Source organism: Diadema antillarum, unplaced genomic scaffold, assembly GCF_040938485.1.
Source record: "Diadema antillarum isolate AM-2024a unplaced genomic scaffold, OU_Dant_1.0 seq00001221_RagTag, whole genome shotgun sequence".
Lineage (NCBI taxonomy): Eukaryota > Metazoa > Echinodermata > Echinoidea > Diadematoida > Diadematidae > Diadema > Diadema antillarum.
In genome coordinates, this window is record NW_027272011.1 from 915,587 (window position 1) to 942,302 (window position 26,716).

The 26,716-nt window shown below is 38.4% G+C and overlaps 1 protein-coding gene across 1 annotated transcript; it reads right to left on the reverse strand.

Moving 5' to 3' along the window:
- LOC139744923 (nose resistant to fluoxetine protein 6-like) lies at positions 1–24,862 on the reverse strand. The gene is made up of 16 exons (XM_071655338.1): positions 24,830–24,862; positions 23,130–23,361; positions 21,983–22,125; positions 20,450–20,537; positions 18,217–18,316; positions 17,462–17,685; positions 14,206–14,379; positions 13,348–13,441; positions 11,719–11,811; positions 10,232–10,400; positions 9,259–9,338; positions 8,024–8,125; positions 7,564–7,711; positions 4,642–4,816; positions 3,692–3,834; positions 1–2,823 (listed from the first exon to the last, which is right to left on the reverse strand). The coding sequence occupies exons 1-16, from the start codon at positions 24,860–24,862 to the stop codon at positions 2,710–2,712; spliced, it is 2,112 nt and encodes a 703-aa protein (XP_071511439.1). The 3' UTR covers positions 1–2,709.
- Between the last annotated feature and the right edge of the window lie 1,854 nt (positions 24,863–26,716).

The window sequence follows — 26,716 nt, forward strand, 5'->3', positions numbered from 1 at the left end:
ACATTTGGAAAGTTACACAGCCTATCATATATAGAGAGGAATTTGAAACTGCCCCATTGTGCAGTAACCATCAAAAAAGGAAGGAAGAATCAGAGCAGTTTGCATGGAGATTTAGCTACATAGTTTCCTTGTGGCCCTAGTTTGTTTGCACTAGCTTGTTACTTGCTTGGTAACAATATGGGAGGACTTCACAATATAGGCTTCCTTGTTTGCATCTATGAGTGTACGACTGTGGCAAAACAGTAGAGAAGACGAGGAAAAAAATAAACTAAACCTGCTCAGACTGACTTACCACTTAATGAATCTTCAGAACTTAGAATAAGCAGAAATAACACAAGCAACAGTGTGAAAAAAAAAGTATCTAACCTACAACCATCTTTGGTTGGAATACCAGCTATGCCATTTGGTGATCTCTATATGAATTATAAGAATAGCAAATTATTTTACAACACAAAATCTGACACTATGGTTGTTCCTGAGTACTAGCTAGGTATAATTATATTCTCTTTGGGGAGTGGCTCCAGCAGGACTTAAAAAATACTCTTCCCTGGTTGTCAATCAAAAGAGACATGTCTTAGCAGGCTGGCATTTGGTACACAAGTTATGCATTTTTTTCTCACAGTATACATTGATAAAATTGTGATAGTGGTGTAAGGAGCACTGTTTAAACTAGAGCAAACTGAAGTTCTATTTAGGCTGGTTGCTAGGGAATTGGTCTCATTCTGAAAATTCCCTCTCCTTCATTTCCTGAAACTCCTCCCGACTCCCCCCTAACTCCTCCCCCCCCCCCCCCAAAAAAAAAGGGGGGGGGATGATAGGTAATATTATTCTGTCACACACTCATGTTCTTCCATGGGTCTATAGTAACATGGAATGGATATATAAGTGATAAAAATGACATGAATGCAGTTAAATGAATGATTAAATGCTATATGTACACAAACTAAGGCTTTAGATTAGAATCTGTATCGTGGGCTGTGACTTAGTTTGCACACATATCCACATACTTCTTGCTGTGTGGTTTAATGAAGACAAAGCCAAAAGCAACCAGCAGCAAGAGTGTGGCTTGCCATGGGTGACCTTTGAATTTTCAAGAATGATGGCTTTATAGGAATACTAGGACAAACCAGTCTCTTCAAGCAGAAGAAAAAGAGGAATTAGAGGTAAAATCAACTCTGCTTTTTCTTTTTCTCTCTCTCTGATGATCTGACAATGATGTCCTGAATATCACTCCCATCACAAATTACAAAGCAAAGTACATGTACATTGTACTGGCTACTTTATCACGAGCTTAGCACAGTGTACCTAAGAAAACAAAATTTACAGGTATACTACTAAATGCAGTTGATCAAGAATCATTTTAAACAGTCCAATTGCACCTATTGCTATTCTTCCACTATGATGATATTTGAGAGTACAGCTACATATGAAAATATATATGTATACATTTATATTAAAGGGATCGTACAGTTCTGGTTGAGACCTAATTTCAGGTTTGTAACATTTTTAGGTGAGATAATGAGAAATCTCATATCATATATGAAAGAGCATGTAATTCTTTGAGGAACTCAATGTTTATTTGATAAAAATTGGTTTTGAAATGACTGAGATATCCAAAAAGAGCGATTCTCATAAAGTGTGGGACCCACACTTTGTGACGACCGCTTTGTTTTACTTTGTTTTGGGATGTTTCAGTCATTCCGAACCCAATTTTTATCAAATAAACTTTGAACTCCTCTTAAAATGGTATGCTCTGTACTATATTATAAGTGTTTTCTTGGTATCTCACAAAAAATTTAAAAGCTCAATTCTCATCTCCGCCAATACTGTACTATCCCTTTAAGCTGATGTTTTATCAAACACCACACAATCCCAGTGAATGAATCAAATAACACAACATATTAACTTTTCAATTCACATTCCCAAAATTCACATTTTTCTTTCTCTTTGTTTCTCTCTCTCTTTCTCAATGTCACTAATCAAACAAGTTCCTACCTCAAATGTTAAAATTCAAGTCAATCTTATGCAAGACCCACAGGGGTCCAGCAGACCAATAAAAATGAGAGGCACACGAAAGCCTGATAAACTTGCCCGATATCAATACTCTGACTTAGTACACCACCGTCAACTTCAGCTTTGGCATTCACATGATTTGATATATTCCTATTCAGGTTAAGTTACAATTCCACTCATGGGGAAAAACTCAAACTCCCCACCTGGTTCATAGGTTAAAATCTGTTTAAAAAACATTTCTTTTGTCAATAACGTTATAACTACAAACAACCCCATTCCCTCTAAAAAGGAAGTCATCACTGTATAATCTGGATAGCTCTAGGATGATGTTTATATAGATTTTGAATACACAAATTAAGCAAAGTTTATGAGTGCACTTAAATGGGAGGGTTGTGAAACATACTAATATAATCAACTTGACTACTGTGGTCGACTGATTGTGTTTTGCCCTCCATAAAATGCATTTTGTTGAAACACTGTGGTATTTCTCTGATATGATACAGCTACATTTTAAAACTCCTCTGACATCTAAGATATGACATCTCATGTTAAAAACTGGTACATGATTCATACACGCAAGATCATTCCAGATGAAAGAATCAATGTGTGTGGAATGCCTCAAAGATTTAAAAAGAACAATCACACATGAATTTGGTCAAACATCCGGTGCTTAACCGTGTTTGTGACCTCACATGCTCAGCGGGAAGGCATGAAGAGCTTCTCCATGTTGGCAAAAGGGAATTCTATGAAGAGTGCCATCACGACGGCTGCAGCATATGCCAGGGCGAAGAATCCCACAAAGTATGTCGGCTACACAAAGGGCATAAAGAGAATGTGAAAGAAAAAGTCATCCTCACATGCGTTTCATTACTGAATATCATCAAGTCAGTAATTGCCATTTTCAGTTATGATGTTACACACACGAATTCATACACTTTCATCATCAAGTTTAGGAATCACAAAAATCAGAAGTTGGAACACTTTTTGAGAGGGTCAAAAACGTGTGCAAAAGTGGTTGTAACTAATGTGAAGTCCCTTCGACCAGGGTCCATGGTCTGCCAGTAATGGCTCTGGACGTTCGGGGGTTCTAGATGCTCTGAGCGTCTATAACTCATTTAGATAACTGTGTCAGAAGTAATAACACTCCATGAGTATGTTGATTTTTTGTAAATGGTGTCCACAATTTTTCACCACACAAACAATGAATTTGTCTTTCCAATTTGAAACTGCTCAGAAAGCAAAATGTAGTTGGGGTGTGGGGATAAGATATTTAGATGAGAAAATTCCTTTTTTTTAAATTGCTACATTCTTAGAGCATTCAGTATCATATCATTATACAGCATTACTGTATAAGCTGTTATTTTCATGCACAGGTATTTTCGCAAATGAGGAGGTCACAGACATTCTTATGAGAAGTTGTTTTCGCAAATTGACGCCAAGGCTATTGTAAATGCTCTATTACCCTAGTGCATGGTAACATTTTTGCGTCTTGTTGAATTTGCAGTCCAAAAGTGATTTGCGAAATTTGAGAAAAAAAAAAACACCCTGGCAAAAATGCCAGCTTATACAGTTGTATCAGAATAATGCAGCAATGAACCTCAGCTCCATGTACCACCCCGTGCATTGCCATCATATCCCCCCCCCCCCTTTCATTCCCTTCAGATGGCATTGTACTCACCATGATCCACAGAGATGCCATAAACGACGTCTTCAGGTTGCCGTAGAAGATGTAGATGACGATCGGATGGAGGAGGTAGGCGGAGTACGTCACTCTGCTAAGAGGTAGCCAGGCGCTCCACGAGAGGATGTCATTTACCCAACCTGTCAACAAGAGACACGTGGAATCCAGCTGAAACATTTCCCTTCTGAAGGTACATGGAATGAGGAATGAGGTACATTGCTTATCAGACAGTCAGGAAAACATTTAGTTACACACTCACTGAAACAAAATTCTGTTAGACAAATTTTGGACATGCCATTTGCATCCATTGGATGACATCCCATTTCAAGCTCCACTTATGATTTTTTTTCTTCTCCCATTTATGTGTGTGGACATGCTTTATTCAAAGGTAGATTGTACTTTTTGTTTTCTCTGTAACATGTTAGTGATGAAAAATTAACACACTTTTATGGAACGGACTATTTTCAAGTTATATGTGTCACAAATTGTGTTCAAATACTTTTTGATATTGCTACTGTACATGAGGAGAATGCAGCAATAACTGAAGTATTGACTGAAGAAAGGCAAATGTCATATATGCTCTCTTTATGAAATTCTGTCCTAAATCTCCATATAATTCATCCAATTAGAATATATTTCTAGCAACATTTTGCAATGTACAAATCATTCATGTACATGATCCCTGTGTAAATTAAATACATTCCAGACTGTGCTGATTACCAACGAGAGAGAGAGAAAAAAAATCACATTAAACAAACATCTGAGTTACCATCATAATGACGATTTAAATTACCTGGCTGTACTTCGCCCACCACTTACTCATAATCTGCTGTCATATATTATCACATCACTTGATGAACACCTATGGAAACCACATACTACTAGTATTCAAATATTGTTACATCTTGGTGGCATAAGGTGATATAATATTTCAAAATATGGCATACCTCCATAGCCTTCTTTGCAGGCAAACACCACCCAGGAGAGTGCCACTGCCCAGGCAAAGCGGCTTAGCATCTGATAGAGGACTGACCCAGCAAGCGTGACCTTAGCATGAAACAGACCGTACACACAGCTCATCCCTACAGCAGTGGCTACAGTCCAGCCCAGTGCTACCAAGACCTGTGGATAGCATCAAAATGAGTGCAAAAAAAAAAAAAAAAAGCGAGAGAGAAAAGAATAAATAAATACATACATAATAATATGTAGATAGCTATGAAATGAAAAGAAAAAAAAATTGAGAAAACAAAAAAAACTTTAACATATCTGTCTGTTCTGTTGGATGAGTGCTTGGACATTGTTCATGTGTATTATCTATTTTCTTTTTTGATGCACACTTCTATGTATAAAAAACAATTAAACAAACAAAAAAAACCCCCTCTTCTACTAAAGCAGCGTGCTCCTTGCTAAAAGAAAGCCTGTCTACATTTGCCTTATACAGCAATAACTAGTTCATGCTAGGTGAATCTGGATGGAAAATATTGAATGGGAGTACATCGGTTGCAGCAGGTGAATGGACTAGCTTGTTCTTAGGTCACCACGGAAAAATATCCCTTTATTTTAGGATAATTGCCCACTGCCTTGAGGTAGGAAATCCAGTAACTCTCATGTTCGGGAGGTTAATCAAGTATAGTAGCTTTCTCATTGTTTGTTTGTGCTCATATTGCATTAAAGAATATTGGATAAGATCCATTCCACTGGCAGAGGAAGAAAGTAGATGAAAATTCATCAAAATAAAGGTTAGATATCCTCTACAATGACTAGCTGGCAAGTACGCAAAGAAGCAATCCTTCAAATCAGTGAAATTTCACCCTGAGCAGCAGCAATAAGTCTCTATTAAATGCAGAAACAACCTTATCACTACTTCATAGCAAGATATATCAGTGTTCTTGATTCAGATATTTACAACCTCTACAATATCTAAAGATGGCTTTCATACATTCAATGATCACGCCAGGGCTCTACAGGGATTGTTGTTATTTTGTGTTCTTTCCTGTTTCACCATGCCTTTGCTGGCCAAGCCTATGGCATGATCCTTGGTGTACAGGTATTGTAGAGACAATCCAGGGGAAGATATAATATGCTCACAATTTTATAAACAGTACGGATGAAAATAATCTGGATTTATTCAAATTCTGAATTTATTCATGAAATTCTTCCATTGAGATGTTTTCATTGCAACTTATTGACAAATTGCCCTACGTTGATGTAATATATATATTATTTGTTATTGTTTTCTTCGATAAAGGGCAATTTGTCAATCAGTTGCAATAATATGAATTTAGTGCAATGGAATGTGTATTGCTCAGTAAAAGGACTAAAAAAGGAATGGGGGATACTGTGCTCTTCTGTCTAATCTGGTTTTATTCTTTATGTTTCTCCTGACATAGGACATTGCTACACTAACTCATCTGTATTAGTCCATGGGCCAGGCCAGATATTGGTACCATCTGAGGTGGCAATACCTATTTGGTGTCATTTTGTTTGTCGGGCATAGATGTGCTTATCAAGCTATGATAGCATTTTCAAATGAGTAGCTTAGTCATAGTAAATGAATTTTAAAACCAATCTGGTCTCGTTGTTATATCCCTGTACTTCTGAATCGAGACCAACCGCTATACAAAGAAGAGCACTGTCTTCTGTATGTTCACAGGTGTTCTGTTGTAAATGCGGTGCGCTTAGTCTTTATTCAAGGCAGCGAAGGGAATATCCAAGGGTTATGATGTCCACAGCGCTTAGTCTAATATTCAAGACAGCGAAGGGAATATCCAAAGCTTATAATACAGTGTATATCCCGTTATCTAAAAACAACAACAACAGAAAAGCAATTTCTCGTGAATTTTAGCGTATTTTTCAATTATTTATTATTTTCCGGTGAAAACGCTACGTTGAAAACGCTAATACCACGCCAATGTCGCTTTATTTCCATCCAGCAATGAAAGATTATGCAAAAACAATGTACCGGAACACTACAATACATTATAATTAATAATGTTGTAAATGAACAGAGTGATTTTGTTTAAAACTGATGTATTTGTTGAGAGGGTGGTATAAAAACAGTACAGATAATCCCTTTTATTAGGAACTGTAGATATGATAACGGTAGATTGTTCTAGATAAAGACTAAGCGCATCGCGTGACAGCTGTGGACATCATAACCCTTTGGATATTCCCTTCGCTGCCTTGAATAAAGACTAAGCGCACCGCGTTTACAACAGAACACCTGTGGACATACAGAAGGCAGTGCTCGTATATGTATAGCGGTTAGTTTTGATTCAGAAGTATAGGGATATAAAAACGAGACCAAATTGGTTCAAAATTCATTTGTTATGACTAAGCTACTCATTTGGAAATGCTATCATAGCTTGATAAGCGTATCTATGTCCAACAAACAAAATGACACCAAAAAGGTTTTGCCACCTCGGGTGGTACCAACAACCCATTTTTCGGCTCTTGGCCCATGGACTATATAAGTAACCACGCTTACACCTCTCTGTATTTGTAGCCTATTCACGCTATTGCAAAAGTGGATATTTTTGCGCGAGTAATTTTTTTGCGCTCAGCCAGGTAAGGTGAATTTCGCATGTTCTTAATTCTGCGGAATCAGGACACTACCAACTGGAACATATGTATGCAAAAATATTTGCATATTTTATTTTCATGCTAGCTTCTGGTTGCGCGAAATGTGCGAAAATTTCCACACTGCCAAAATTTCTGTTGTTGCAGTATTATATGATGAGACAGAGTTGGGTGCTCAACTTGAGCAGCACGGATCAATGTCTACGTGGATCCATTTTGTGATCCTTGAATGTGCAGTGTAAGCCAGTTTTAAACAAATGAACTGACACAGAGCCACTGGTCCTACCTACCGGTTTAAGGCGGATTTTCCTGTCACCTTGGCGATACATCAGGAACCCTAGGAGCATGCCCACCAGGTAGGGAGGTATCCTACAGTACGGCTTGCTGTAGATCACTGACGAGAAGTCCATGGTAGGCTTGTCATAGCCCGGAATTTGTCTGTATGCAACAACATGACAGGTGTGACAAATGCCTTTCAATCTCAAAGAATAAGAGGATTGGAGGGTGGGTGCTTGGGTAGGGGCATGGGATAGAGCTTAACTAGGCTTCAAGATAAATTTGAAATTGGTGCACTTATGAGGAATGAATCAATGTAAGAATGAATCACAATATGAAGTAGACTTAAATAGGGGAAGAGCTAGATTGGACAGAACTAGCCTATGCAACAAAAAAGAAGAAAAAAGAAGAGAGAAAGAAGAAATACTGGACAACAGTTTCCCCACATGTACCAAGAAGGTGATGTGTACTTACGTTCCACCTGCAGGAAACTTGTAAATTCCAGTCAGGGCACCGGTCACGCCAAAGCTTGCGAAGAGAAGAAACCCTATGAGGGACAATCCTAGTGGGGGGAAGCTGGAGTAAAATTGCACAAAATAACATCATGGTCAGATTATATGCATAGATAGCTCTTTGTGCCAAGGCTTGGCAATCTCCCTAAAACTTTGGTCTGTATGCACTGATCGGCTGCACATGAAAAGTGCAGTTTGCACCACATCCTAGCCCACATGCCTTGTATCTGACATTCAATATCAGCAAATGTACAAATAATATGTAATTAAAGAACTTTAGATTTTCGTGACGGGGACATTGAGAGGGGAAAACCCTATTCTGAGCATGCGTAGAATCGCGTATCAAAGTCAATCTATCTATAGCTCCTGTTGCCTGAGTTTTCACTACGAGGTCTGCGTTATTTCTTACGTCTGCTCAATTCACGACTTAGAAACTGATCATATGGGGGCGCCATTTTATTTTTTAGACTATAGGTTGCGTCTCGGCATAATCTAAATCTACTTTTCAACACGACGCAGGGAAGAGGAGAACGTCCAGCTCGAGCATTGTCTCACACATACGCACCGCAAATCTAAAGCTCCCTATTAAATATTAATTTGTGTTGTCTTCTTGTTTCATTGGTATGTATCAGGCCGTTTCAAGCTACATTGCCCCATCTTGACCTGGTCCAAGAAGTGTGTGGGTAAATAGGTAGATAGGAAACTCTACATTATCTTATTCTTTGTGCATCCCACGGGGTAACATAAAATATATCCCACAAACATTAGAAGCTGGGTGATCACTCAGTTACCTATGACAATGTAATACTTGAGTAATGTATTTGACGGTGATAGAGCACAAACAAAAACAAATCACACAAATACATACAAACACATCATACTCTTGCACACAAACACTTTTTAATGTGCATAGATTATGCATACCCACTCTAACATACACATATGCAGGTATTCATATGCACACATGTTCACAAGTATACTCTGGCAAAGCCTTTATAAGGGGACATTCCTGGACTGAGGTTTCATATGCACACAAACACTCTAATGTGCATAAAATACATACCCACTCTAACATACACATACAATGTACGAAGGCACTCATACGCAAACATGTGTCACAAATATACTTAGGCAAGCTCCCTTTATAAGGAGACATTTGTTGACTGAGATTTCACAATAGAAACTGTGGCTACTTACTAGTACAGGGGTAAGATTATCAAAGGACTGATGACAAAGAACTGCATATCGTTTGCAAGATACCACACCCAGCCGATGCACTGTAAAGTAGAAAAAAAATCAGAAAAGAACACATTTGACTCTAGAAATACTCCTGTTATCCAGTAAAATATGCTGTGATAATGATAATAAATCTACTACTACAACTATTATTAACACCACTAACTACTACTACCACTACCACCACCATCACTACTACTACTGCCGATATTAATGAAAAAAAAAATCAACAAGAACAAATTTTAGCATGTACGCAAAAATCCAACCATGTTAATCTTTGGCTTCCTACAAATTTTGCAGTGCTATACAAATTTGTAGAGCAAAGCGCAGTTGATAAAGCATGTCCCTGAAGGACAAATTAATAAAACATTACCAGGCTCAAACTCTAGTACTCCTCATCAAAAGTGCAGTGTGTAATCCCCCTAGCCTTGTATACACACTGCACAGTTTTGCACATGCATTATGTGGGCATGTGGATGTGTCAGTGACTGCACCTTCTGCTACATGAATATCAGCAATCTAAAATTTCTGCTAATCCCCCAAAGATTTACAAACCCTTCCCAGGATCAGTGGCCCCCCCTAGTTTCAGGCATCATGGCTGACAAAAGAAATGTGCCAATACTGCCGGTTTTTTTCCGGGAATGTGTCCTCATTTCATGTACTTTTCACAAAGCAATAACAAACATGCTAAAATAGCAAACAGAATGAAAAATAAGTAGCACTAAAAGAAATATGGCACTTCTTAAATCTATTGTCCCCTTTTCTTTTTCCTTTTTAACTCTGAAGCATCTCAAATTGAAATCTAATTCTTCTTCTTTAGAGCACAGGCACTCTGCACTCTAAAAATTTCTTGCTGAAGCATGAATGAGTGTTGTGAGGTACCCAACAGAACACATTTATCATGACTCTTTGATTTTTACTCTCGTAAACATACCTCATTCATGAACATTCTGGGGTAAAAATTGTTGATGTACAAAATATTGGTCCACCAGTATTTGACACAGCTGTCCACATTCTGATACATGTTCCACAGTGGTGCATCACCCATGTATGGTTTGATGTACATCCATATAAGTATTGTTGTAAGGACTGCTGGTGTAAGCCTGCATAATCATGCATACACAAAAATGAAAACAAAAACAAAAACAAAAATCTCTACATTTGGTTGCAAATTCCTGATTTTTCTCATATTTTGATTGTGTGGGTTGGAGGTGGGGGAAGAGGGTAGCAAAAGCTAGCCATATGTACAATCAGATCAACAACAGAATTTTAAGCAAAGAGCAATGCATAATGATTTTGTACTTAGCAGTCTGTCAGTACATTCAGGTACTAGTTACACGAATAATATGCTCTGGTTACTAGATCCAGACAATCCTGCTGCACGGTAACTCCAAATTACAAGAAGTGCACAGGCAAACACCATAAACGTGATCATGCTTGCCCTCCGCATGTTATGCATAGGTGTGTGAGATCACCTCATTCATTTTCAAGTAGCATGCGGTCAAGTTTGACCACTAGTGACAAAATGTCTACATTTATATGCGATAGGGAGGATTACCACAGCCTGTGTGTATCAAGTATGCATACAGTTGGCAGCAAAATGATTCAACCCCTCTCTTTCATTTTGGACACTCTGGCATACTGAATTACATTATAACTGCAGATTATTACTAAATCATACAAGTGGTGATCAGATAGTTTGTTACAAGTAAATAACAGATCAGTAGCCTTTGATTTGCATATAGTTACAAACTTTGATCATTCATGTATAAAGAGATAAGGTCCAGTGAGCACATTTATGGTCATTTTCAGTCCTTTCGGTGATCACTGAAGCGTAACGTGAAATGCTTCATTGAACATGGTTTGTTCACTCAATGTTTTGATAGGCGACACACTATGACTGAATTTGATATAGGATTCTTAATATTTCAATTGGTATTTTTCATTGTACAAAAATATCTAAATGAACTAATTTCTAGTGAAAGTTGCCACCATAGAGTTTGTACAGAGGTTTAGCCATGATATTAATAATTCAAAGTTTAAGTCATGTCAAAATGAATATAACCCATTGAAATGCTAAGAGTTGTGTATAGAATGGCAAGATATTATTTAAAATTCCATAAAAACAAAACAAATTTATCATGATCATCAGACCATAACGAGTCATGCTTCAGTGATCACAGAAAGGTCTGAAATGACCATAATGTGCTCACTGGACCATATCTCTTCACACATGAACGATCAAAGTTTTTAACTATATGCAAATCACAGACTATTGATCGGGTAAGCATTTGTAATAAACTATCTGTTCACCACTTGTATGATCTAGTAATTGCATGATGTTATTCAATTTGCCAGAGTGTCCATAATGCAAGGGGGCTGAATAATTCTGCTGCCAACTGTAGATACTACAAGTCTCACCTCCAATATCTGTGAAAGTAGAAGAAGCCCCAGGGGATGCGTCCATCTCTCTCACTCATCTTCCTCAGAGTGATGAAGGTCAAGAGGAAGCCACTGCGGGTGCAAATCATTGACATATAAAAATTCTCTGTGCCGTTCAGAGGTTGGTTAGAACAGGCTGAACTGGTTTGCTTGCATTTAACTTTGCTCTGCAGCAACACTGACATGACTACAGGTCAATGAGCACATTTGGACCCTCTTTATAGAAATGCATTGTAGTTTGTAGGGGAGACATATTTCATTATTCTCCTTTGTGACATTGCGATGGCAGAGTCTCCGTCTTTGCTCTATTGATTATCTACTTGTGACTGCCAGTATTCATATCATATTCACTGATGACTGCCGGTATTCATATCATATTCACAATCTTGCTCCGTTTAGATATGACATGTGAATTACTGTAGTGCCCACTCACTCCATTCTGTGTGGTTTGTTTCATACAACTCAAAATTGATTCCCACTGAATGAGACCCTTACTTCAAAGAGCAAGTTTTCCCAGTGTGTCCTCGTAATTCAAAGAATGGAGCTACTAGATTCCTTCCTTTCTATGCATCAGAGAAACTTGCCCAGAAGCATACCAACTGTAGCTTGATAAGGGCTTGATGCGATGATTGCCTTGAAATAATACATCAGTGGTCATAGGTGACAGTTTTCATAAATTCAACTGAACAGTATTACTCTGGTCTACGTAAATTGATTTGAAAATATTTTCAGCCCACCATAAAACAAGGAAACTTGAAGGCTGCCTCGCTTAAAGATTACAACACACACACAAAAAGAAAAGCCATTGCCATGGCAATGCATTAAGCGATATCAAAAAAAAGGTGTCTGGCACATCTACCTTTGATAGTGGTCACACATTGCCATGGCAATGCATTATGCGATATTAACAAAAAAAGGTGTCTAGCACATCTACCTTTGATAGCGGTCACACATGCCAAATTTTGGGTCAATTGCTCAAAAAATGAGAGAGTACTGTAAAAGTGGAAATTTTCGCGGTGTTGAAATTTTTGCGCATTTCGCGCAACCAGAAGCCAGCGTGAAAATAAACGCACGCGAATATTTTTGTGTGCCATATGTTTCAGTAGCTAATGTCTTGATTCCGCGGAATTAAAGACATGCAAAATTCTTCTTACCCGGCCAAGCGCAATAGATTAGTCACATGAAAATATCCACTTTTACAGTAGTTTGTTCCACAACATTTTGTAAGATTTTTAAAAAATTTGCCGTTATGCAATACTAACTAAAAAGGTGTCTTGCACATCTTCCTTTGATAGTGGTCACACATGCCAAATTTGGGATCAATTGCTACAAAAATGAGAGTAGTTCAATCTACAAGACTTTGCAATGGACCAACCGCCCGCTTCCCGACCCCCCGACCACTCGCCCCCCTGGCCACCTGACCTCAGAGTGACTCCTATATACCCCCATACACACTATGTGTGGGTGGGGGTATTAAAAAAAAAAAAATGACAGTATACTATTCTGATTCAAGTGTCATCTCCCCTTGCACTGATCAAATTTGTGGGAAATTATGACAGAATATGAACAAGCTGATAATACTCGTTTTTTGAGGAATGAACATCTCACCTAAGAAAGAAGAAGCTATCCACAGAGAAGAAAGCGTTGCTTATGACCTGAAAGCCGAAGTTTTGATACCAGCCATAGGCAATTAAAAGGTTGCCTGTGTAAAGGACACAAAGGGAGAAAATGAAAAAAAAGGGGGGGAAACAATAAAAATACATAAAACATACAAAGCCCCAAAACTGAGATCACACTGTTAACTGATATTCCTCCCAACACTGACCTGAGGTTTACAAGTATATCTCATTGTAAGGTTTTCATTTTGTTTCTTTATAATGAAATTACATGGCTGGAGATATACCGTCTATATATACGAAAATATTGACCAAGATTCCGACATAATGCAACATGCACTCATACCTATCTCCATTGATTACTGAAGGCCCTTTAGTACACAATCGCTAATTTCACCACACGCAAAATCATCGCGAAGTTCTGATTTGCAAAAAATTAGACTGTCTCGCTATATGGCACATATAATAGTGTACAGGAACAAATGACTGATTGGTGCCTGTAGTAGTAGTTCTATTCTCACACTTTTTTTTAGTCCATGGACTTCATTTAAACCATGGTCTATTGTACCTTTTTGAGTTTGGGTTAAAAAAGGCTGAACAAAAAGGGTAAAATGGAGAGATGCTTATGAATACTGTGTGGCATTGAACTCTATAATTATGACACGTGTGACAGTTATGTTGATATGAATGACCTTAGTGATCAAAAAATGTTTCAAAAGCATGTGAGAATTAAATTAAATTGATATTTATGTTGGTCAACATTTTGTTTTATGCCGTGTTGCTTTGGCTTTTACAAGTCCGTGGAGCAAGAGGTTCAGTGGCAAAGATAACAGCCTTCTTGCTGACTGACCTGTGATCCCCATCTCCATAGCAAAGAAAAAGGTGTGGCCAAGGATGACCCAGGCCATGCTGAGCACGCGGATTCCGTTCAGACAGGCGATGCTGCGGTCCGAGCCTTTGGTGCTCATCAACTTTGCCAGGTTGCGGTTGAAGGCGAACCCAAGGAGAAACTGCTCCCACTTGGCTGCATGGAGGACAATAGTGATGCAATCATCTGTTAACTCTAACCATCTTTAAACAACACCTTAAACTAATGTAGCTTTCCTATTGGTTGACTGCCCATCACATGACATTCAGTTAAAAGTACCATCGCACGCTGTGCAAAAATGTGAGCAAAAATGGATTGCGCATGGCTGATGTCACCAATTTCCATTGACGCCTGTGTTAAACTCACCTTTAACTCGGAATTTTTTGTGCCAATGCACAGCTCTGATGTCACAATAAAACATTTGCCAGGCGCACTCAACAATTACAAGTGTGCTTACAAGTGCGTATTTGGCACTCAGTTTTGTAAAACAACTTCAACCCATCCGTTTTGCCAATGTACATGTGCACGGCTGACTGTGACTTGCTACTCAGTTGCCTTTCAAGGAAATGGTTGCCATTTCTGTGCTAAATTCAATGATCAGACCACATCTATTGATGTCAGAGATGCCGTATGAAAAAGGTAGTGAATAATGTTTACTCGTGCAATGGAACAAGATTTTGCACACGGTGAAAGATGAGGTGCACTATTCAACTTGGCGTGGCTTCACTGAACAGAGCACTTCAATCTTTCACCTCATGTGAAATCTTGTACCATTGCACTATTGACCATTCACTCTATGTATACTGATACCCTTGCATCATGTATGGAAACTGTAACTATTGCTACACAATTTGTAGTTATTTTGAAATTACTGCTGCAAAAAAGGAGTCTCAATTACGCCTAACAACAATGATCACACCCAACTTTGTGTCAAAGGCCCCCTTTGCATGTGTTTCTCTTTATTTTGTTGAAAAAGAGAACTTTTAACAATATCTCTCATTCTAACATCAAAGGACAAATCACATTATCTCTTTACACATATTGCAACCACGCACCAAAATACATCTGCATAACATTTATCATGTGCACTAGTTTTTGAGTGAAAGCCCATTAACACTACCAGCATGAGGGCATTTTATTAACCATTTGGTGTAAAGACAGTTGCATTGTAATATGTAATTGACCACTCTTTGATCATGTGACAAGGAACAACGCCATAATTTGAATGTTTTCTTCTAAAGTAAAGTGGCAGACGGAAACAATGCATTCAGAATCTCTCTAGCTCTGGCAATGAGTCAGACATGTGAGAGAAGTTTAAGTAAGTTGTGGTCGTGGCGGTGGTAATGTTGGTAATAATTCAGTCAGATTGAACTTGATACCAAGTTCTCTACAGCTTTGCAGTGTCATGATGACCACGTTTAGAATAACAGTTTCCTGTGGCTCTCAAAGTGTTATAACGGTGTCTCTGCATTGGTTTGTTTTGAGCATACAGTGGACTCCCATTATAACAAAGTGCTCAAGACCGGCATTTTTCTTTTGTTATATCGAAATTTCATCATAACCCAACAAATTAACACTAGAAAAACATAGAGCTGATAATGTTGGAGCCTAAAGTTTTACTCTGTTGCAACCGGAATTTCGTTACAACCTTGTTTGGTAGAACGGGAGTGCACTGTATCTAGAAATGTAGAACTTTGCTCTGTGGAGATATTCATATCAAGTGAATGAGATCCTACTCAAGGAGGCACAGTTTCAAAATCATGAAAGCACCACTGACTCTCTTCAGTTTCCCCTTGCCTTAATGGACACCAAATATGGATCTTGAAACAAAACTCTTTCAGACAGACATCCAAGGTGAAGATATTGAAGCATTGAAAGTGCAATTCCACAGCACGTTCAAGTTGCCTAGAGTACAAGGCTAGAGTATGTACAATCAAACAGACAATTTTACATGAATAAGCCACAATCCTATCAGCAGACACAATGGCATCACTTTTTATGGCATGGGAAAAATGGATGAGAATAAATGGCATATTACTTCTTCTCAAGAAATAATACACATGTATCAAGGATAATAACCCCCTTTCAACTGAGAATGCCTCATTACAAGACGACAGTGGAGATTCCTTAGAGGCCGAATCTGCAATTAGCGAATCGTTATATGTAATACAACACTCTGCTGGTGATTTTCTATGAACAGAGACTAAGATTTATGAGCCTATTGTTTAACCTGAATAGGGCTATCCAATTCAGAAGACTAGTATGGCAAGAATAAATTATGTGCACACCAAAGCTAACTTTTGTGGTCATAAAAGATACAGTGTTGACATAAGACATTGTTCATGTATATTGCACATACACCAAGTAAGTGACTTCTTTTAAATAACTTATTTTCATTACTTGTTTTTCTATTTATTCATCTTCTTCTCATTATCATTATCATAATTATCAACACTATTATCTTTATTTAATTTATTTGATCATTTTTATCTATTCATTATTAGTATTATTTTATCATTATTTTTCTTTTTTCTTTTGCAGAGCTACCAAGATTAAAAGGGAACAGTCAGGGAGATTCATGGAATTCTAATCAGAAATCCTTGAGATATTTATCAAATACACAAAGCCAAGTGGCCAAGTGGAAATAGCATTTACACTATCAGCAAGATTCTTTCACGTGATGTGTTCTCAAACCAGTTAGTGCTTGATAGTGCATTTACAGAGAGTCTCTAGCCAAATCAGAGACATGTATCAACCCTGCAGACACATATTGCAGCTCTCTGACATCTGAGAAATGACAACTGTACAGGAATTGTCGTCGCTAACAGACTGTCATAGTTTCATCAAAGCCACATTGTCACTGACACCATGAACCTTTACACAGCAATGATTTCTGATGTAGTGTAATTCACAGGTAGGAAGTAGGCAGGGCATGGTCATGTGGTATGTGCACAGCACTTTCAATGAAAAGGTCTAGGGTTCAACCCCGGCCTTGACACTTGTGTGTGTGCTGGACCAAGGCAAATATGCCCACATTGCTTCTTTCTAGGTAGGGTGTGAATGATAACCAAGTAAGGAAAAAAAAGAGAGACATGTTTGTGGTAGGATCAAGTATGTACCAGTCAGTTATTGGCAGTCTGGTTGGAAAGTTTCCATAGGAGTGGAGTGGAGGGATTGCACTCTGGTAGTGACTCCATGATGCCATAGTAGGGAAGGTGCAAACTTAAATCAACACTACCTGGTTTTGGTTGTATGAGAGCTGGTATGAGGTTCGCATTATCTGCGCTGGACTCTGGCTCTCTGTCGTCCAGTGGAGCGTCGGCCACCCCATTCCTTTCCCTGTTAATAGACGTCACATTGGTGCTGACCAAAGGCATGGTGCTCTTCTTTTTGTTGTAACGCACCACCAAGTCGTACAGCGCTCCGAGCAGCATGAGAGCAAAAATGAAGCTAAACAAAAATCTGTAAAACAAACAAAGACAAGGACAAATGGGAACAGAGATCATTTCGGGTAGACTTTGTGTGCATTCATGCCATGATCATTGAGCAACAATTCTGCTAGATTCACAGTCCAGTGTATCATTGTAACGATGATAATTTGCTGAAACTATTATGACAATTTCTTAAAGTTCTGCTGCAATTTTTGACATTCGACAAACTATACACATAGAAATTAAGACTCAGATTACATAACAATAACCTAATAGCTGGACTGACTTTCATTTGGAAGAACCTCAAACTTTTGTGGCCATAAGGCATTTTACATAGAGAGAGAGCCACTACTCTAAAACACAATATTTCTGCGGCATGAAATTTTCGCAAATTAGAGCCGATGGCCTTTTTTGTGGCAAGAAATTTTGCTTGTTGCCTTTAACATACAATGCATGCGAGTATAGTGTAGAAAAGAACTTTCATGTTCATTTTAATTTCGCGAATCTTGGCTCTTGCCATAGTCGAAGGTGATCACAGCCAACCATTATCACAAGTACTTACATTGTTCCAATAAAGCCAGCACTGAATGGCTTGTGACTTTTCTCAGTGCAAATGACTGCTGACTCATTGCCCAATGGTTTCACAGGTATGCCAGCACCGTCTGTATGAACAAGATGAAAGAAGACCTGCTCATTCTTTTTGTGCACACACTGTATACACAGCTTCACACCAGAAGAGCTAACAATCTTTCTTTTTTTTAACCTGTTGGCTGATTCTGCTACAACACGCAATTCCCATAGACACTTGCCTAAGTATACTCAGGACTCGTCTTCATCGGGTTAACAGTCCCATTTAACCAAAGCATTGATACAGTGGGTATGGTGTTGAAACTTCATAATGTAAAAAATAAAAAATGCTTAAAAGAATTGCATTACAGACATCAATCACATCAACATGTCACTTATTTTCTATGTCTTTTTTTTCCATCTCAAAAAAAGAAAACAAAATCTTTTTGAAAAGTGATGTCAAATGGGCAGGTGAAGTGTCTGTAAATCCATGGCCACCTTCAAAGCTCTTCATGTGCATCCACACATATTTTGTGACCTACCAATATGATAGGCATTGTTTTTTTTTTCACTTTAGATTTTAATAGATTACTCTTAATCCTCAAAATGTGTGAAATTCCTCTCATGCACTTGTACAAAAAACTCAATCCACAAATCACCATGGATTGTGTCCCATTACACCACTAAAGAAGCTATCTTAAAAAAACAAAACAAGGCAAGTGCCATAATGTGTCTCGCCCACAAACGTACAGTACCTTTCTTTTTGTTCACAAATGGACCTATGGATCAGAAGTTAGGAGTCACAACTAAATACACAGTACATTGGGCCCTAATAGTTCATTGACCCCTGCCTGTGACCTTTGACCTTGTGGTGACCATCAACTCCCCAGGTACATCTACCATCCAAGTTTGGTCACAAATAGACTTACGGATCAAAAGTTATGACCCATAATCAAAACGCGCCCTAAAAACTTAACATTGGACCCTGAAAGTTCAGTGACCCCTGCCTGTGACCTTTGACCTTGTGGTGACCATCAAATCCCTAAGGTACATCTACCATCCAAGTTTGGTCACAAATAGACTTACGGATCAAAAGTTATAGTCCATAATCGAAACGCGCCCTAATCAGTAAAAACTTAACATTGGGCCCTAAAAGTTCATTGACTCCTGCCTGTGACCTTTGACCTTGTGGTGACCATCAACTCCCCAAGGGACATCTACCACCCAAGTTTAGTCACAAATGGACTTATGGATCAAAAGTTATGACCCATAATCGAAACGCGCCCTAAAAACTTAACATTGGGCCCTAAAAGTTCATTGACCCCTGTCTGTGACCTTTGACCTTGTGGTGACCATCAACTTCCAAAGGTACATCTACCATCCAAGTTTGATCACAAATACACTTACGGATCAAAAGTTATGGCCCATAATCGAAACGCGCTCTAAAAAATTAACATTGGGCCCTAAAAGTTCATTGACCCCTGCCTGTGACCTTTAACCTTGAGGTGACCTTCACACTTAGTAAAGGGTAAACCTTTGTATGACCACTCTTTTCTCCAAGTTTGATTCAAATTGAAGCTCAGAGTACAGAGTTATTCAAGTTTTTATAGCGTTACGGACAGACGACGGACGGACGGACAACAGACGGGCGGACGACGGACGGACAGACGCCGCAGGCGATCCCTTAGTCTCCCCTCACCTCCGGTGGGCTCGACAAAAACACAAAAGTCCTACAGATAATATACAATGGCTGATCACTTCAGAAAACCCACACATTGCTTTCTTCAAATGTATGTCTCATCGAGTGTCAAACTTCAACTGTACTGACATTTTCACTTCCATGACAATGAAATTCTATACACAAGTAAATTGGAGAGCATGAAGTTTAGAGTGCAAAATGGCTTGCCTACTAGCATACTGCGCAGAACGCAACAAGTCCAGAAGGGCAGATGTGATAATTTTACAATCTACTGTAACATACTCTGGCTTGCTAACCTTTGCAGAAACAAACAAACAAATAAAACACCATGCTGATGCACAGTGGGAATATATTTTGAGAGCAAAAGTTATATTTTGGTTTTTAAAAAAAAGAGGAAAACTTGCTCATGACAAGCATGCTTTATCTAGTTTTGGAAAAGATTCCCTTTTCACTTAAACCATGAGAAAAAACAAACACACTTAATACTATAAGAACATAATAATCAGTAGCTTTGCAAACTAGATCTTACCTAGTAAAGTGTTCAGGTAGGTCTGGACATCACTTTGTGAACACTGCTCAGGTACACACACTCCCAAGGTCAGAGTTAGATTCACTGGCTGTTGAAGAACAGAAAGAAGAGGAGGACTTTACAATTCGTAATCTCTTGAACATGCAAACAATTTTATACAGTCCTGTTTATCTGTGTCCCTCCCCCCCCCCCACCAACACCACCACAACCACCACCACCCCCATATTAAAGCCATCCTCCCTAAGATTATGTTAATTGAATGGAAATTTAGAAGGACAGTAAAATTGTCTCCTCACAGATAAGCCAAAGCACACATGTCAAGCACACTGCTTCACACGCCACTGTCTACTGTGGCCTACCATATATTTTGTGAAGTTTTTATTTTCGTAGATTTTACGAGTCAAGTGCTATTCGTGAATTAAAAAAAAAAAATCAAAATAATATCCCTGATCCTGACATGAATGTGAAATGTACGCATACATTTCTCTGCTCAGTACTGTGTCCCAGGATCGCAAATTTAACCACTCGCAAAATTGTCAGGAAGTCCTAACTAGCGAAGAATTACACTCGCTAAATATTTGGCATATTCAGTATGTTTCCAGTTAACTAAATACAGGAGGATAAACCATTCATAAAGAAGTGAACAAACAAAGTAAAGATGTTTAGATGGAGGGGAAAAAAAAACAACAACTACTTTGAAAAGTAGACTCAGCTCATTTATAGCGTCTTGAAATAAATGGACCGGTTTCAAAACATGTTCACCATTTTCCATGGATGCCTCTATCACAAACGAGGCTTCTCCCGACAACCGAAAAACTTGCCTGAGGCTTGCCTTACACATACATAGTAACAACTAATGCTGTATACCAGATTCTGAGTATTAAAATATATTGACTTTATCTTTGGACAGAATAAGTTACTGAAATACAATTTGTAGGCTCTACCAGAGATTTTTTAAGAATTTGATCAGATATCACAAGAATCACTTCACATTCATCACAGGGTGACCAAGATATGGTAATGATGGGTGACCATAAACTGTAGCTTTGAAGATTTAAAAAAAAATACAAATTCTTCTTTTGAAGGCAACACACACACAAAATAAAAATTGAAAACAATATCAAGGGTATCCACATACACAAAAAATTCTCTTTAATGCCTGAAAAGGAGTTTGTTTGTTTGTTTGTTTGGGGGTTTTTTTTGCCATGCTGTAACATCTGGTCTACAAGTACACATTTAAGCTACATCCATTCCGTTTTCTTTTGATTTAAATCAATGTGGTGTTATTTGCTCATGATCTGCTGAAAGTATGTCTTGAAGGTCTACAAAATTCATGCACAATTTATGCAGAGGCATGCAAAAGTCACCTCACTTGGCTGAAAGCAAAAAACAAAAAACAATCTGAACAGAAAAAACAAAAACAAAACAAGATCAATTAATCACATCAAACATTGCACTTATCAGTTGGGCTAGGCACAACTGATGGGAAGCATCAATGTACAGATGCATGTCATGTCAACTCCTCGTTCTCACCGAAGAGAGGGCACTCAGGTCGCCTGTGAAAATGGTGGCACAGTATCTGTAGGAGGGGATGCCCTGACACTCGTCATAGTGGCCGAGCCATCGCCAGTTCATTTCTAGGAAACCAGCCTGTGGTTTTCCATAGGAATCAAACACTGTTGAAAGAAGAGGGTGCAGAGCTATCATTGCAAGATTTTCAGCTACACAGGCAGCAGTAGAGAAGAATGGAAAATTGCATGGAATTTTACAAGAATACATGGTATCAGGCATGATACTGCCTGATAATTGAACAAACCTAATTTAGACAGCAAGTTAATATACAGTGCTTATCAAAAGAGGTAATCCAAATTTGGAGGGCTACTGTTTCATAATGGTCAATTATGAAGAGCACAATGTTGGTTGTGAGGAAAGAAGAACTCTTCTTCCTTCCATTGGTACCTACACTGTAGTAATGTTGACAAAGGTCATTTATGACCTAACTCATGTACTTTTAAGACAACAATGACAAATTGCCCTTTTTCCAAGTTTGAGTGTTATCATGAAGGAACAATGAATGTCTCACTGAATGAATGAGATCTGTCAATGAAAGTGGCTAAATAAAGAGGCAAACCTTTATGAATACAGGTTTGTGTTCAGGGTTTCATCTATTAACATTTTATGATCCATAACCTTTAACATGGCCACCTGTCCGATAACTTGGTCGCTCCCACAGAGGCCATTCCAAACAGTGCATTTTTCTCTGTTCATATTCAACACATAGCTCACAGTGACAAACCACGTCTTGAATATGAAGAGAGAAAAATGGATAATGGGTATTAAAAGCCTTTGTGGGAGTGACCAAGTTATCAACAATGAGGCCATGTTGAAGGTAATGGACCATAAAAGGTTAGAAGAGACACAAACCCTGCAGCCGTGCAGGCTGGCCTGATGATTTGACCACTTTCACAGATTTCACCCAGTCAGTGGGACATTCACCACATCAAGGTATGTAGATCCTTGCCTTTTGAACACTACTGCATCTAATCCGTGGTCCTTCGTTTAGTACACGTCCTTGGTTCTCATATTTTTATATTTTAATGCATAATTTATCTCTTAGCATGACATGCTTCAAAAAGGAAGTATATTACTTTAGAATAGATTGCAAAGGAATGTCCCATACCATATTCCTTCAGCGTTGCTGGACTGTGGAACAGCAGGTAGTCTACTGCATCACTGCAGGCTTTGGACACATTATTGAGAGACTTGGCTGCAGTCTGAACTTGACCTTGGGCCACAACCTGCCTGATGACGTCCGGAGTGATGGCTTGGCTGCATGGAACCATCATGGCCACCACAAGGAGGACGAGCAGGGACACCCATATCCCATGTTTTTCTGGCTGCGCTGAAGTCATCTGTAAGTGTAAGACAAGGGTATGGATGAGCATACAAATGTTGTGTAGGTATACATTTTCACAGGAGGTTCATCCCCATGACTGTCTAATCTCTGCATTCCCAGAACACACACTGATGCAGAGCAACTACTGTAAACACCATATATTTCGCAAGTCTAAATTTTCGAGAATCAGGACTTCCCGACGATTTCGCGAGTGGTTAAATTTGCGATCATGGATTCCTGTACTAAATAGAGAAGTGTACACGCATACATCACATTTACATCGAATCAGAGTCAATATTTTCGCGTGTCTTTAATTTTGCAAATAGCACCTGACTTGCGAAATTCGCGAAAATAAAAACCTCGCGAAATATTCAGCATATACAGTATATATACAGTCTACACATATGGGCAAGCCCAAGATAAGGTCCCCTCAGGAGGCAAAATTTCATCTTTGCTCAATATTGACATGTTTGGTATCATTTTGAAGCTTATGAGTTGAAGTTTTGATTTCCATGGAGGAGAAAACTACATCATGTAAATTTATGCAAATTTCAAGGGCTTCATTTGCATAAATGTGAAATATAGCGTTACATACATGGGACATATTTATTCAAAGGAAAGCAAATTATATTTGATTTATATGGGGACATAAGAAGTTCATCAAATAGTTTAACTTGGTATGAAAATTTAGGGATTATGCAAAAGATTATGCAAATTAGCTCATGTCTTATCATGAGATGTCCCATACGTAACAAATTGAGGTCATTTTTTAAGGTTTTTTCCTGAAATTTCTAAGGTTATTTGAATGCCCTTTTGGAAAGTTCTAATTCATTATCTAGAGAAGTTAAATACCATAGAAAGAAGAAAAAATTGTAAAAGAAATATTTCTTATTAGGCAATTACATAATGTTACATATGGGACAAATGCATTATGTATGGCAGGCATTGGACAAAATTGATAGAAGACCAAATGTGTTTAGCCATAGTGATGTTATATGAACTTGGAAGTAGACCGTCTGATATCACATAAAGTGGCAATAAACCCCCTACAGTGTATGAATGCACTAGCTTGCAAGCAGCTACAAGAGATATGCACAAACAAAAAATATCTCCTTTTTTTTTTAATAAGAGGTACAATATGTAATACTTTGAAATTCATGTGGCCTTAAACCACACACACACTGCACAATGCAAAATTAAATTGCCAAGATTTCTTTAAAAAGACAATCAATACTGAGATGGACTGATTTTCTGATAATTATCAGGGCTGCACACTAACCAATTTTTTCAACTGGTCCAACCTGTGTGTTGGACCAGTAGGTACCCAGTTTTTATGTTTTGGTTTTTGTATGGTCCATTCCTAAAAAAAAAAAAATAATGATAATAATAAAAAAATTACTGGTCCGACAGTGATTTTTACTGGTCAGAGACTGTCAGACCAGTGCCAGTGTGCAGCCTTGTGATGATGTCAGTTGTGCACTTACATTGTATTTCAAGGTCTGTGTGGACAGGTCCATAGGTCTATTTTCTACAAAACACAGCCTGGAACCGCCCACTGGCAACCTATTTACATTGACAACCAAAACCTTGATAAGCTCAGTCTGCAACTACATGCCTTTGCCTTTTTCTTTCTTTCTTTCTCCATCCCTCTCTCTGTTTTTCTTTCAATGGTCATTCTCAACATACAACGCTACACACTGGCACTGGTCTGACAGTCCAGGACCAGTAAAAATCACTGTGGGACCACTAACTATTTCAGGAATGGACCAGCAGAAAAAAAAAATAGGTGCCTACTGGTCTGACAGACAGGTGGGACCAGTAGAAAAAAAAATGGGTTAGTGTGCAGCCCTGCTATATTGTCTTGAAAAGTCCCTTCTTTTCCTCATCACTTTTGGCAACTATTTGAATTCATTGATATACAATGTACAAGTCTCATTTTATAATCATTTGGTTGTCAACACAAACCACCAGACCATGCTCAGAATATGCCAGTACAAATAATTTTCCTGTAAATAAAAACTGCTCGAAAGTCTTTCTGAGTAAGTAATTGGCTAATGCATTCTCTTACAATTTTGAGTAGTATTCTACATACTACATGGTACTGTTGAGACATACATTTTTTTTTACAGATTTTTGTCTAGCTCCTGTTCTCTGCACACAAACATAATTGCTGCTGAAAATATTAAAAGGGACAATGAACTGCTGCTCACTGAGTTTGTTGTGACTGATGAATGAAGCATCCACAAACTGAAGTGCTCTTTTTGGACATTTGTTTATTAACACCTGCAAAACATTGCATTACATTCTCTGCAGCATGGAAATAAAAATGTCGAATTGTGGGATATCTAGATTTGATGTACATTGTACATTGTATTACAAGCAATCATTAATTGTTGTGCTAAGATTTCTAGCACGCTAAAATCTTCTTGCATAATGTCTTATAAATTACCTTCACTCATTGCTCTTTGCAACCAGAGTACACTGCTGTACAAAATACAGTTTTTACTTTTTAATTCAACAAAATAGTGAGTTTCTAGTTGGTTTTGTTTGCCTCAGAGTACCAGAGTTTACGATGCTTATCAATGTAAATGTATACTTAGTATACTGCATTTATTACCTCCGCCGAGGGAGGAGGTTATGTTTTCGTTACCGTTAGTTTGTTTGTTTGTTCGTTTGTCTGTCCGTGTGCAAAATAACTCAAAAAGTAGTGAACGGATTTGGATGAAACTTACAGGAAAGGTTCAGAATGACACAAGTAACAAATGATTAAATTTTGGTAGTGATCCGAGAATTTTGGGGGAATTTATGAAGGATTTTTGACATTTTGGCAGGTAGGGTCAATGAACTTGGGAGTTCAGGCTGCACGTATTTGAGGTTTGCATGCGCGCACTATAAAGTGCATGCTCTAGTTTCTGCTAGGGCGAGGCACGCCGTTCAGCTGAGGGTTTATGACGTAACAAAGGCTTCTATATTGGGAAATCGGGTGACTTTCAGCACACAATGCTATACGTATGTATGGGTGGAAATCACTGATATCTCTATGGAAGAACAAGATCAGTGGTGGAAATGAGCTGCATGCTTGGCGGAGGTCTGCGCTCTCAGAGTGCTTTTCTAGTTGTAAAAATGTTTTCCACACACTACACAAAACAAACAGAACAATGAATGATAATGCTGAAGCATCTATATACTGTTACACTGTACCTGTATATTACCAGGTACAGTCATATCTCAATCCCTATGCACGGCAATCTGCATACAAAAGCTACAGAGATTGATGCAAATGATATGCCATATCCTTCTCCTGAAATTACAGAAAGTATATTTATGACATATCCTTAATCACCTCACCTCATTAAAGGGGGCCTCCAGGC